General features: G+C 56.0%; 6 protein-coding genes across 6 annotated transcripts; 1 reads left to right on the plus strand and 5 right to left on the minus strand.

Annotated features, from left to right (window-relative positions):
• Positions 1 to 2,735: 2,735 nt before the first annotated feature.
• Positions 2,736 to 3,824, minus strand: CGCA056_v007836 (Core trichothecene cluster (CTC) protein 15; the record flags this gene model as incomplete). The annotated part of the gene is made up of 1 exon (XM_037323084.1): positions 2,736 to 3,824. One exon carries the CDS (start codon positions 3,822 to 3,824, stop codon positions 2,736 to 2,738), a length of 1,089 nt encoding a protein of 362 aa, XP_037177814.1.
• Positions 3,825 to 4,832: 1,008 nt separating this feature from the next.
• On the minus strand, positions 4,833 to 6,564 carry CGCA056_v007837 (putative proline--tRNA ligase; the record flags this gene model as incomplete). Its single annotated transcript, XM_037323085.1, has 2 exons — positions 4,833 to 6,078; positions 6,134 to 6,564. 2 exons carry the CDS (start codon positions 6,562 to 6,564, stop codon positions 4,833 to 4,835), a joined length of 1,677 nt encoding a protein of 558 aa, XP_037177813.1.
• Positions 6,565 to 7,113: 549 nt separating this feature from the next.
• On the plus strand, positions 7,114 to 8,945 carry cct1 (T-complex protein 1 subunit alpha; the record flags this gene model as incomplete). Its single annotated transcript, XM_037323086.1, has 3 exons — positions 7,114 to 7,201; positions 7,281 to 7,366; positions 7,419 to 8,945. The coding sequence occupies 3 exons, from the start codon at positions 7,114 to 7,116 to the stop codon at positions 8,943 to 8,945; spliced, it is 1,701 nt and encodes a 566-aa protein (XP_037177659.1).
• Positions 8,946 to 9,145: 200 nt separating this feature from the next.
• On the minus strand, positions 9,146 to 10,294 carry CGCA056_v007839 (Lysine acetyltransferase; the record flags this gene model as incomplete). Its single annotated transcript, XM_037323087.1, has 1 exon — positions 9,146 to 10,294. One exon carries the CDS (start codon positions 10,292 to 10,294, stop codon positions 9,146 to 9,148), a length of 1,149 nt encoding a protein of 382 aa, XP_037178234.1.
• A 1,465-nt stretch (positions 10,295 to 11,759) lies between these two features.
• CGCA056_v007840 (Ankyrin repeat domain-containing protein 17) lies at positions 11,760 to 12,695 on the minus strand (the record flags this gene model as incomplete). The annotated part of the gene is made up of 1 exon (XM_037323088.1): positions 11,760 to 12,695. The coding sequence occupies one exon, from the start codon at positions 12,693 to 12,695 to the stop codon at positions 11,760 to 11,762; it is 936 nt and encodes a 311-aa protein (XP_037177366.1).
• A 222-nt stretch (positions 12,696 to 12,917) lies between these two features.
• On the minus strand, positions 12,918 to 13,280 carry CGCA056_v007841 (uncharacterized protein; the record flags this gene model as incomplete). Its single annotated transcript, XM_037323089.1, has 3 exons — positions 12,918 to 13,052; positions 13,106 to 13,164; positions 13,223 to 13,280. The coding sequence occupies 3 exons, from the start codon at positions 13,278 to 13,280 to the stop codon at positions 12,918 to 12,920; spliced, it is 252 nt and encodes an 83-aa protein (XP_037177367.1).
• Between the last annotated feature and the right edge of the window lie 128 nt (positions 13,281 to 13,408).

Here is a 13,408-nt window from a genome sequence, read left to right on the forward strand (position 1 = left end):
TGCGAGAGCAACAAGCTTGTTCCCATCCTCTGTTGGCTCGCGTAGGAAACGTTCGAGGGTGTTTTGTGGTGCCCCGGTGGCGGTGTTTGGGTTATTCGTTGGAACGGAAGAAGTGGTGGCACTGGCTGTCGTGTGGCTATTTTGAGAAGGTTTCGCGATTAGCAAGCTGCACGTATGACCTTATCCATGTCGATTGGGAATAGAAACTCACACCGACTGCTATCTACTACGTAAGCGTTATGCCAAGTGGAAGATGTTCGAGAAATGCAGTGATGAAGGGTAAAATGTCCAGGATTATTTGTCAAAGTTCTGATATTGACGCACCGAATTGTCGAGTAAATGCCATGGGACGATGTCCTGTTCTTTGAGAAGACAGGTTACGATCATGGTGCTCCAGGGCTGTATAAATACTCTTCACTATCACGGATGGAAGATATCAGCACAGAAGGATGTGACGGGGAAATTAGCGGCAAGGACGGTTCGCTTCGTGAACCCCCAACGAGCTCGATCGATGCGTCTGTGGAAGCGGTTGCCCAATGCACGGGGATAGGAAACGGTTGTTGTCGTCCAGCATTGACAGAACATGAGCCACGTGGTGGTTGAACAAGTCGCTCGACCCTGTCAGAATCACGGAAAGCCCCTTTTTGGTCGAGCCCCATAGATACCAAGGCAAACACTTTTGGGCTGGCTGCCTGACCTCAGCGAAATACGCGTTCACGAAGATGGCGTTCGTAATGGAAGATGATTGAACATAGTCGATAAGTTATGCAGAGTCTATAAGCAACGTATATGAGGGGCACTATGTGGGCATAAAGATGGTGATGATGGACAAAAGTGTAACACATTTTTGAAAGTCTTGTAGGGTGTGGTCAAGGCATATGGCAGGACGAGACGTATGATTGTTCGGATCTTTCTGCGGAATAAGCAATATTTTCTTTACCTGTAGAGCCATGGTCTTTTCGCTTGCATCTTGATCTCGTGAACAATTGAAACAGCACTGTTCGAGCATGTTGCCTGATGGAATTTCAGATGCAAGAGACAGGCCCAATAGGCTTGCGCCTTCACACAGGACGCATCAGGCAGTTCTGAGGCCTCCACTGGAAGTATTCCTGGAGCCATCTGCTCATGTCCTATATGAGAACTTGGGATGGTGTGCATAGAAGCCTATGCTGAGAGCACAAATCAGATATGAAGGGGAAGTGAATATCATCGGATGCTCCCTTTCCAAATGAGGGAGGAAATAGCCAGGTGAATTGAGAAAGATTCAGGCATAACATGCTGTACCTGGTAACTCGCTAGGAAAAACAACAACAAAACCTACGAATGTGATGGTTCGCCATCTGCCGCTTGGCTTGCCATCGTATGAGGGGGTTGAGTGAGGCTGGCTAGCTTCTGAACGAAGGCAATTCTGACTCTGGGGCAAGTTGTTGAGGGCATTGGGTGGGAAAGGGGCGTCGTAGGGATCATGTGTTGAGGCCTCACCGAAGACTGCGAAGCCTGGAAATTTCTCTCGCATGTGATGTCGTGATGCCTCCCTTACATTACAGCTTCATTTGTTGTTGTGACGATGTCTGTCGGGCGGCTGGCTGATCCTCCCTTGCCAGCTAGCCTTCGGTTCTTTTCGGATCATGTTCGGTGTTCGAAGGAGGGGTGGCTCTACTCGAAATGCCAAGCTGTAGAAGTGGACAGGTTGCTGGAAGTACCGTCATGTGCCGTCATGTCCCTCGACTTCGTGTTGGCTCACGTGATGTGAGTTGTCATGTAAGTCGAAGTTGAGGCCCGGTATGGTGAATCTGTTGCAAAATGGAAGGCGGGAGTAGGACGTGTATGGGGGTAAAGTAAATGCCGAATCAAATTATAAGATGAGTAGATATAAAGCTCAAGAAACGATAACGTTGGAAGAATAGGAAGGTATGATGAGGGTAGAGAAGAGGAAAATGCATGCAGACAGGCGGGTGAAGGAGCTGCCATTCTATATCTCGTTGACCTGAACCCAGAACGACGCAATGTATGCTAAGCCTCCGAAGGGTTCCGTGATAGTTGATGCAGAGGAATTGCGTCTCACTGGATGTCATCCAATAGACTACTACTTTCCAAGATAGTCTCTTGCATTCTGTCCCTTTTGTCTCTCGGATCGTTTGAGACAATGTGGGTGTCTAAAGTAGGGAGACGTTCTATTTCCGCTTTTAGCTAGCCTCAATCTGCAAGTTCAGGATCAGAGACATGGCGGCTGCCAGAGATATGTTGACTGTTCATCACACCATATAAGATTGCGCTTTCATCCTTGAAAAAAGAGGCCTAGTTGGATACAAGCTCACCGTCGAGACAGAAGACATGACCTCCGTGTTGGCGGTGTGGAATTTTCCCTGCCTCTGTGAAATACCTACACTTGATATGTAACTGAATGATGACAAAATGGAACGACGGTCTGGAATGATAGCCATCCAACATTCCGCCCTTCAGCGGGTTGTCACACATGGCTGCAACACTTCCAGGCTTGGGAGGGAGGGAGGATACTAGTTCTTGTCGGTCCTCGTCGTCCTCGTCATCCTTACCGTCCTCGTCGTTCTGGCGATGCATGGTAGCTCAGGCTGGTGTTGTGTTATAGCACTGCCCATGATGTTCATGAAGCTTTCAACCACGCCAATGAATAGGAAAACAACGTGGATTCTGAAGATTAAGTCGAGGATGAACCGTTCTTGTCTTTGGTGCAGATTCTATGCTGTATCGCTTACTCAACCCCACAATCCCACCATAAACTTCGGCCCCATCACATCATCAACCAAATTCAACCGTCCACTAATGTTCCCCTTCATCTGCAATCTCATATGAGTCCTCCTAGCAGCCCTCTCTGCCTTCTGCAACTGCTTATGCTGCGTCAACAACAAACTCCTCTGTTCCGCAGCCGGAAGGTGGGCTAAGGCCATGCGATCGTTGGCACTCAACCGCCCAAGCTGTGTCTCAAACACAGCCTCGCGCTTCTCAGCACGCGTAAGCGCCTTGGAGCTACTCTTCTTCCCGGGTGCGGTAAGCTGCATGCTCGCCTTGGACTCGTCCACACCCGCGCCCTCCGGGAGAAGGTTGTCACCAGACGATGCCTCGCCAAGCTTCTTGCGAGGACGCGATGGTCCTGGGGCGGAGCGGTGGGAGAGCGTCTTTCCAGAGGGTAGGCGGATGGAGCTGCCCTCTTCGATGGCGTCCGCGATGGCCTTGCGTGTCTTGCCTGCCTCTTCTGCTTCCTCCTCATCGACTGCGGGTTTCTCATAAAAGTCTCTGTATTCTGAGTCTTCAGCGTTGATATCGAAGCGGCAGTGGTTTTTGCCCTTCATGTGTTGTTGGACCGCGGCGGGCGTGCGGCGTTGCGTTCCACACTGGAGGCATTCGCGGTACCCGAAGACGACGAGGTGGAGGTATCGCACCAGAGTCTCGAGATCGACGAGGAGTCTCTCCTTGTCGGGGATGAACATGCCATGTGACTTGTGCATGTGCGCGACATTCTCCTCAAAGTTTTCTGAGACTGTATTACAGAAAAGACATTCCTCGGGGAAGAATTCGGGCTCGGTGTCCGTCTCGACATCGGAGGCGGAGGATGAGGAGTCTTCCGATGAGGGCTCCGTGGTGGGGCTAGTCGGGGCGGCGGCCACCACAGCGGCGTGTTGATCCGCTGTGAGGGGTTCCAGCTCGGCGATGCGGCGCTTGAGATTCGTGACGTGCCATTGGCTTTTTGAGTGTGCTCGGCGAGTATCTGGGTTGTCGAACCGGACGTCGCATGTGCCACAGAATGTTGCGGAGAGCTTGAAATGGGATGTGGTCGGTTGCTCCATAGCTGCGGTTGTGTTGGTGGTGGTGGTGGTGGTGGTGGTGGAGGTGTTAGTCGTTGTTGCGCCGACCATTAGATGCGTTTGCGTTGAACTCAGGACGGGTAAACTGGTGATCACTGTGAGTGGACTTGAGTGCTTGATTTGTTTGGTGATTTGAAGCTGTCTACGACGAAGAACTGGTCTGCTTTATACTTTAAGGTACTACCTGGAACAGAGCCCGTGGCGGAAGATATAACGCTGAGGCTCAAGGATGGCCGAGACTTCTCGATCCACAGCCACATCTCAACTTCAATTGGCGAATCAGAATTATGTTACCAAACCATTGCCGAAGCAAACTCATTTCGACATCATCCATCGGTCGACACCTCGCTGCAGGACAATTCCTCTGAGTCAAAATGCGGAGCCTGTTTGGCAGTATTGAGTCGGCTGCGATACTGATCACCAACAGGATTACTGGGTGACAGCGGTTTCTGTCAAGTCTATTCGATAGGGGGACTGGTAACACATCAGATTGGACAAAGGCGCTGAAAATGAGTCACCCACCATCATGTTTAGGGGGGCCGAGACCTGCCTCTTCGGGACTGGTCTGGGGTACCAATTGAATGAGCCATCATGAGTCGACCCACTGGCGGTCCGGGTGACAGGGGGGCGCAGTCGACCGTGCCGAAGTCAATTGCGGGCTGGCTTTCGGGATGCAGGGTCCATAACGGCGACAAGCACAACCAGCCAAGGAGATGATTATTGTCCAGTTTCCAATATTGCGCGTCGCAGATTCGACACGGTGCTTCACTGGATAATTGAGAACAAAGGTAATGAACTTGGTATCGAATGACTTTTTACCTGCATGTTTCTACTCCCCCTCGCTAGTTCTTCAGAAACCACATCATGCTAGACCCTCTACCTCTCTCCTCTAGCAACACATGACATGAATCAAATCCGCCGTTGGTCTCGTTATCCGATAATGTCCCAAAATGCTCAACCCGCAACTCCTCTGAATAACATCCCCATCTTTTAGTAGCTGCGTCCGAACATGACCCACTCCTTGGCGAAGTCCTTGCAGTCGGGGTTCAGACACTTGGTCTCGCCAGCAACGAGGCCCTCGGGCTGATCGAAAGGACGGCAGAGGGACTTCATGCCCATGGTAGGCTGCTTCTTACCCTCAGGAAGGGTGGCGTTCTCAGGGGGCTCGCTGTTGGTCAACTCCTTGATGCGGTCCTCGCACTTCTCAGCCAGGCAGTGGGGGATGACGACCACGTTCTTGGTGTCCAGGGCAGGGATAACCTTCTCCCAGTCGTTGAGAACCAGACGGTGCTCGTCGAAGGACTTCTTGGCCTTCTGGTACATGTCGGACTGGATGGTCTCGAGGAGCTCAGGGACCTTGGTGGAGAGCTCGCCCAGGGGGATGGTGCCCTTCTCACCGGTATCACGGCGAGCAAAGCTGACAACCTGGTTGGCCATGTCCTTGGGGCCGAACTCGAGACGGAGAGGGACACCGCGCAGCTCCCAGTCGTTGAACTTCCAGGCGGGAGTGTAGCCCTCCCTCAAGTCAGACTCGGCGCGGAGGCCGGCCTTGCGCAGCTCGTTGCGGAGGTCGTCGGTCTTGCCCTCGAGCTTCTCACGGTCCTCGGGAGTGGTCTTGGCAGTGATACCGACGGCGATGAGGATGACCTGGGTCTTGGCGATGCGAGGGGGGAGGACGAGACCCTTGTCGTCACCGTGGATCATGACCATGACACCAATGACACGGGTAGACAGACCCCAAGAGTTCTGCCAGACGTGGATCTTCTCGCCCTTCTTCTCGGGGTTCTCGACGGTGATGTCAAACATCTTGGAGAAGTTCTGACCCAAGCAGTGAGAGGTGGCACCCTGGATACCACGGCCGTTGGACGGGATATAACCCTCGACAGTGGTAGTGTAGTAACCACCGGCAAACTTCTCCTTCTCGGTCTTGGTGCCGCGAACGACGGGGACGGCGAGAAGCTCCTCGTAGACACCAGCGTAGAGCTCGAGAATCTCGCGGACCTCAAAACCGGCAAGCTCCTCGGTAAGGTGGGCGGTGTGGCCCTCCTGCCACAGGAACTCTCTTGTGCGGAGGAAAGGGGTAGTCTGCTTGGCCTCCCAGCGGACGACGGAGTTCCACTGGTTCAGGCGGAAGGGAAGGTCGCGATGGCTGCGAATCCACTTGGAGTAGTAAGGGTACATGACAGCCTCGGAGGTGGGACGAACCGCAACTGGGACTTCGAGGTCCTTGTCACCGCTAAAAAGGTTGTTAGTCGGGGCAGGGGCGATTTCGGAGGGAGAGGTTGACTTACGCCTTGGTGACCCAGGCCAATTCAGGGGCGAAACCCTCAACGTGGTCCTTCTCCTTCTCGAGAGACTTGGAAGAGAGGAAGATGGGGAAGCTGGTCTCGTCGACGCCCATGGCCTCAATGCGCTCGGAAAACCACTTGCGGATGACACCCCAGATGTACATGGAGGCCGGGCGCAGAATGAAGAAGCCAGCAATCTCGTTGTAGTACTCAACCATCTCGGCCTTGAGGACGACCTCCTGGTACCACATGGAGAAGTCCTCATTCTTCTTGACCGTGATGCCGATGATGTCGTCCGTCTTCTTCTTGCCGCCGACAACGGGAAGGGCGGCTTGCTTGGCAGCCTTCGCAGCCTTCTCGGCCGCCATCTTGGCCTGCTTCTCGGCCTTCTTCAAGGCGCTCTTGGATTGCTCGGGGGCAGCAGCGTCGGCCATGTTTGCGATAGTGACTGCGGATCGCAGGTTCGTCACGGGAAGGGTATCGGCTTATAGAACTGGCGGCGTGGTGCCCGGGTCGGCCTGAGTCACTCGAGATTTTGGGCAGAGATGGCGGTGCGATACAGCGGAAAATCTGCCCCGCACTAAAATGTGAGTCGTGTGTCGAGCTGTTGGGCGCGAGGGAGGTGAGGGGTCAATTGGCAGCCACAGGGGACCAGGCCGGGGGCCCGAGCGCTTATCAGAGGTGGGTCTTGTCACTGTGATAGTGGGGAAGCTGCACTGTATTATCAATACCGGAATGGCGGTAGAGCCGTGCTTATCTCCAAGGACGACACAGTCCTTATCGACAGCGCACCTCACCAGCCACAGCTCCCCGGTTCCTGGAACAACTCGGGTCCGAAAAAAAGTTGCGTCGAGGGGACAAGGCAGGCACAGCGCAGAAGCTTCTATTGCTGTCCAGGCCACACCGACGAGCTACCCAAAATCCACCCTCCACCACCTCCCTATCCCGCGATTCACCATTATTGCAGGCAGTGAGGACCCAAAATGGCGTCCATGTTCGAGCAGTCAGGGAGCGGCACCCTTTTCCTCGGTGGCCAGAAGATTTCCGGCGCCGACATCAGAGACCAAAACGGTACGTGACCGCTGTTGTTACTTCGCTTGCTGCGACCCCCGGCTACAGCTTCACGCATGCTGACAAAACAAACTGCCAGTCCTCGCGACCCAAGCTATCGCAAATGTCGTCAAGAGCTCATTCGGCCCCAGCGGCCTTGACAAGATGATGGTCGACGATATTGGTGTATGTTCGACGGCCCCCCTTCCCCCTGGACCCCGCTTAACCCCCGGCGTAGGATGTCACGGTCACGAACGACGGCGCCACTATCCTCAGCCTGTTGGACGTCGAGCACCCCGCTGGCAAGATCTTGGTCGACCTGGCACAACAACAAGACAAGGAGGTCGGCGATGGCACCACGTCCGTCGTCCTCATCGCCGCCGAGCTGCTGCGCAGAGGCAACGAGCTTATGAAGAACCGCATACACCCCACTACCATCATCACCGGCTACCGACTTGCCCTTCGCGAGGCCGTCAAGTACATGAACGAGAACATCAGCATCAAGGTCGAGAATCTCGGTCGCGAATCCCTCATCAACATTGCCAAGACCTCCATGTCCAGCAAGATCATCGGTGCCGACTCCGAGTTCTTCGCCAACATGGTTGTCGATGGCATGCTCGCCGTTAAGACCACGAACAACCGTAACGAGACGAAATACCCCGTTAAGGCTGTCAACATCCTCAAGGCACACGGAAAGGGCTCGCTGGAGTCTGTTCTGGTCAAGGGCTACGCTCTTAACTGCACAGTCGCTTCCCAGGCCATGCCTACAAGAATAACGGACGCCAAGATTGCCGTGTTGGATATGAACCTGCAAAAGGAGCGTATGAAGTTGGGTGTTCAGATTACCGTCGATGACCCGACACAACTGGAGCAGATCCGCGCGAGAGAGTCTGGCATGATCCTGGAGAGGGTAGACATGATCCTGAAGGCTGGCGCCAACGTTATCCTTACTACCAAGGGTATCGACGACATGGTTCTGAAGACTTTCGTTGAGAGGGGCGCTATGGGTGTTCGCAGATGCAAGAAGGAGGACCTCCGCAGAATTGCCAAGGCTACCGGCGCTACCCTTCTCAGCACACTCTCCGACCTCAACGGCGACGAGAAGTTCGACCCCGCGTACCTTGGACACGCGGAGGAGGTTGTGCAGGAGCGCATCTCAGACGACGAGTGCATTCTCGTCAAGGGCACCAAGACCCACTCCTCAGCATCCATCATCCTCCGCGGCCCCAACGACTTCACTCTGGACGAGATGGAGCGTTCTATCCACGACTCCCTCAACGCCGTCAAGAGAACGCTCGAGAGTGGCAGCATCGTACCGGGTGGCGGTGCCGTCGAGACTGCTCTGCACATCTACCTCGAGGAGTTTGCCGGTACCGTCGGTTCCCGCGAGCAATTGGCCATCGGCGAGTTTGCTCAGTCCCTGCTCGTTATCCCCAAGACCCTGGCTGTCAACGCGGCCAAGGACGCCTCAGAGCTCGTCGCCCAGCTGCGCTCTCGGCACGCGCTCTCCCAGCGCATTCAGGAGGGCGAGGGCAACGATGACGAGAAGATTGTCGCCCGCAAGAAGGCGTACAAGAACTACGGTCTGGACCTGACGAAGGGCAAGGTTATTGACGAGGTCAAGGCTGGTATTTTGGAGCCCAGCATCAGCAAGATCCGGCAACTCAAGAGTGCCGTGGAGGCTTGCATCAGCATCATGCGTATCGATACCCTGATCAAGCTGGATCCCGAGCAGAGGGCGGAGGATGACGGCCACGGTCACTAATGCGGCGACGTATATGTGAAAATAAAACAATCAAAAATGGGCCACGTGGGAAGTGATCAAGGTTAGACGGTTCATAGATCATTTGTTAATGATACCTTGCCATGCCAATTTGGACGCTTGTCCTGTACTCCGAATTCCGTTCCGTGTAATGGATTCCCCACAACCGTGATATGCATGTTCCGTGTATGATGATTCGTCGTCTAGCACCAACCAAACTTCTCGTTCAGCACCCACTCCACATCCCCATCGCCGTAAAACATCAGGCTCGCAATGCTATCAGTCTCTCTTTCAACAAACTCGTGGGGGATGCCCGCCTTTTCAATCAGCCCCCTCACTCTGGAGTCGGGGTTCCACAGCTCAATGTTGTTCGACTTCCACTCGGCCGCCTCCGCTCTCGCCAGCGTCAAGAGCTCGTGAATAGCCTCCTGAACATACTCATCGCTGCTGTTTTCATTCTCCATGACCAACCTCAAGATATGCATGGTGTTGCCTTCAGGCTTCTTCAATCCGCCATAGTATCCCCTCGTCCACACCGCCCACACCCTCTCCCCGCGCTCCCCGACAACAGCTCCCCTAACCGTCGGCGTCTTTCCAAAAATGTGCTTGGTCATGAAGTCCTCGCGCATCAGGTGCCACAAGATAGCATCAATATCCGGCAGCAACGACACCCGCGTCTTGCTCCCCTTGGACTCCTTCGACAGCCTCGCCCGCAGCAGCTTCTCGTCGACGTGGCTCAGCTCCGCCAGCTCGTGGTATCCCACCGGCTTCGCCTTGCCGCCCTCCTTCTGTCCCTCGGCCCTGGGCTGCGGCGGGAACGACAGGTGCGCGCTCTCGTAGGGATGCCAGCCCTGCTTCGCGTAGAACTTCTTGCCAATGTCGGAGAAGAGCACGGAGAAGGCGACCTCGCCGTCCCGGATGTCGCCCCACTGCTCGCCCTTGGCCATGCGCGCGCCCTGCCAGCCGCCGAGGCGCGGGCCGAGCAGGCTCATCATGGTGGAGGCGTAGCCCTTGCCGCGGTGCTCGGGCTCGGTGAAGACGGAGGCGATGCCGTGGGCGACGGCCTCGGCGACGGAGCCGTCGGGCTTCGCGGCGAGGGCGCGCTTGCGGATGCTCTCGCACGAGGAGAGGATGGGGCGGGCGCCGGGCGGCAGCGAGGGGTCGGTCAGGATCCACTGGGTGATGCCGCCGTTGCGGCTCATGGGCACGGTGGTGAGGTACTCCTCGCGGCGGAGGTACTCGTCCAGCTCGAGGGCGGCGCCCCATTTCTGGTGCGTCGAGGTCCAGACGCGCAGCCGCTCGGCGGGCGTGGGCGTGGTGAGGATGAGGTCGGCCTCCTGCGTCGAGCCCATGGTGCCTATCTTTCTGCGCGGTGTCTGCTGGGTTTGGTGTTGTTGTTTCTTGCCAATTGGGTCCCGCTGTTGGTCAGCTGCTTCGACGGGAGAGTTGGAATGTGGGAGAGACAGAGTCACGGCATCGTAGAGGCACCAGAGGTGGGTGGGAAGGACAAAGCACAGTCCTTATCAAGACATTTGGGGACCTTTCTTTCGGGGAGAGGTGCCCCACCAAAGACGATCGCGGCGATGGCGGGGAAGACCCAGCGAAACCCCAGGATTGAGACAGGCCCAATTCAAGCCTCTACCTGGCATAAGGTCCAGGCGGCCTTGCAAGGGGAGGGACCACGGGGGGTGGAGGCGGCCCCAGCGATACGGGACGGCGCAATGTAGCACGTTTTGGGAGGGGGAGGAGGGACATCGCAGGGCCCAGCGCAGCGCCAGCTCGGATTCGAGACACAAAGAAACGTGGATTCGGGAGAGACGGGTGTGGTAAAGGTACACTAACACGCCCGTCTCACCAGCCTGCAGGAAGGGTCAAGGTCAGCAGGCCCACGCGAACGTGATGAAGGCAAGCCAAGCGGGTGCTCGTCTTACGTCACGGGACGAGGCTAGCGGTGAAGTAAGGAAGTCTGGCTTCGAGAAGTGATACTGTTTGGGTTCTGGTACATACAGTATGTGTATTGCGTGTGTTGTGTAGGTGCAGTAGGCAAGGTACTTTTCTTCATTTGAAGGTCCCATGTTGCTTGCCTGTTTCGAAGAGTGCAGTGCCTTGGAACTCTAGGCCTGTTTTTTTAGGTAATTATTTGGCAACTGGGTCCCCCTCTATCTTATCCTGCCTGCCGCTACGGTGCGGAAGGGAGCGTAGGGAGCAACTGAGCAAGGGAACGCACTCGCAATGAGGCAGGTAACGCCGGGCGGTGCGCCGCGGGACCACATCCGAGCCGGCGGAAGCCGATGATAGGCGGGGCGCCGCGGGGCCGGTTTGACGCGGGCGCAGCGGGGTGGAGCCTCCCTCACACACAGCTGCCTCGTACGTCTAGTCACTGTCACTGCAAGTACTTTTGTATCTTTGTATCTTTGTAGGCCTGGTAGAGTAATAGTGGGAGACACAGTTCGTGACCGGGATGGAGCGAGGGATGCCCTGGTCTGCGTTAGTCGGCTGACTTGGCTGAACTTCCGGACGAGACGTAAACGTCGGGGCGCCTGTGTGATCTTGTCTTGGCTGTTGGCTCTGCGGGTGATGGTGTTGTCGATGGTGTTCATGCGCCGCCCGCAGTAAGGGTCCGGCATCCTTCCAGGTAGTGCACTACTTTGTTAGCTAAGATTGTGCGTGTCTCTCTCGGTCCGTGGAGGATGTGTCGAGTACGCCTTCTTTTCAGCTGTGCAACTGCGTTATCAACTCCGAGTGAACCAGCCACCGCTACCTAGTAGTTCTTCCATGGCCAGAATCCCACCTTATCTGCTGCATGTCACCAGGAAATCAAACTCTATCAAACAGAAACGTCCCTCCACCTTCCATTCCCGTCGCACCCGTGTCCCGCAAAACCCGAACAACCGCACCGTGACCCCTCGCAGCCGCGCCCTGCAACGCCGTCTGCCCACCACCACCACCACCACCACCAGTCCATCCGCCAGATCCAGCGTCGATCTCGGCCCCGGCATCCAGCAGCATCTCGCACACGCGAATGTGACCCCCCTCCGCCGCCGCATGCAGCGCCCTCCCGCCCTTGAACCTGCTCCCCTCGGCATTCACATCCGCCCCGGCGCCCAGCAGCGTCGCGACCATCCCCTCGTCTCCGTGAAACGCCGCCACCTGCAGCGCCGTGAAGCCCTTGTGCCGACACGCAGGCGCGTTCACATCCGCCCCGTGATCTATCAGTAGTGTCCTAACTAACTCCGCGAACCCGTGCGCCGCCGCGGCCTGCAGCGCCGTCCTCCCCGCCGTCTTGGCCGGTGCCGCGTTCACGTCCGCCCCGTGATCCAGCAGCAGCGCGACCACGTCAGCCAGCCCCGCGGAGCACGCAGACTGCAGCGCCGTCGCGCCGCAGTACCTCGTCGCCGGCGCGTTCACGTCGGCCCCCTTATCGAGGAGCATCCTGACGATTGAAATGTCCGGCTGCCCGCTCGCGATTTGTAGCGCATTGCGCGCGTCGTTGTTGCCGGGGGCAGCGTCGACGTCCGCACCGGCGTCGAGGAGTGCCCATACCACATCGGCGTGCGATGCCAGGCAGGCCGCCTGGAGCGCGGTGCGGCCGTAGTACCCCTGCGGCGGGGCGTTGATGTCGGCGCCGGCTGCAAGGGCTGTCCGTACCGCGGTGAGGTCGCCGTCGCGGGAGGCCTTTTGGAGCGGCGTCCAGCAATCATCCTCGTCCGGCTGTGTATCTTCTGAGATTTCCTCCTCCATGAGGCACTGCATGTTCAAGGGATGAGGTAGATAAGTTGTCACCGCGAAGACAATAAGCGGGGGGTGATATTTAATGTAGTTCGGTTTTGCATGGGTGACGGAAATGCGGCACAGCCGGCAGCTCGTATCAAAAGTTCCTCGGATTACTGGACAAAGTGCGAGGTGTCGAGGTTGATGCTATATTGTTATTCTGTGAAGCTACGCCCTTTGATGCACATTATGACGACTGACGCCCTAATCTTCAGTCTCCTTCTTCTTCTTGGACTCGCTCTTCTTTTCCGGCTCTCCCTTCTTCGGCTCATTTTTGGAGCCGGCCTCATTCTCATAATCACCTCCCTGCTTCTCATACTCTTTGGCAAGCTTGGATGCCTTGGTAATCGTTAGTGGTTGGCCCATGATCATATTGCAATATGCAGACTTACCTTCCATGCTGACCACTGCCCCTCGCCGCCGCCAGACTTATTAGGCTCTTGCTTGATTTCTATGATCAAAATATCAGTCTGGTGCTCTCAGATATCGTGGCTCCTCATCACTCTCACCTTCCTTGATCTCCTCCCTCAGCTCAGGATCAGTGGGCTTTCCCTTTGACGAAGGCATCTTGTTGGCAGTATATGTTGAAAAGTTGCTTGTGCGGTTGGTTATTTGAGAGGTCCAATGTGACAATTGAAGCCGAGCTTGCTGTTGGTTGAAACTTCGCATCATCTTTACAAGAGACGAATTGGCCA

Source organism: Colletotrichum aenigma, assembly GCF_013390185.1.
Source record: "Colletotrichum aenigma strain Cg56 chromosome Unknown KSG_Cg56_contig05, whole genome shotgun sequence".
In the NCBI taxonomy this organism is placed as follows: domain Eukaryota; kingdom Fungi; phylum Ascomycota; class Sordariomycetes; order Glomerellales; family Glomerellaceae; genus Colletotrichum; species Colletotrichum aenigma.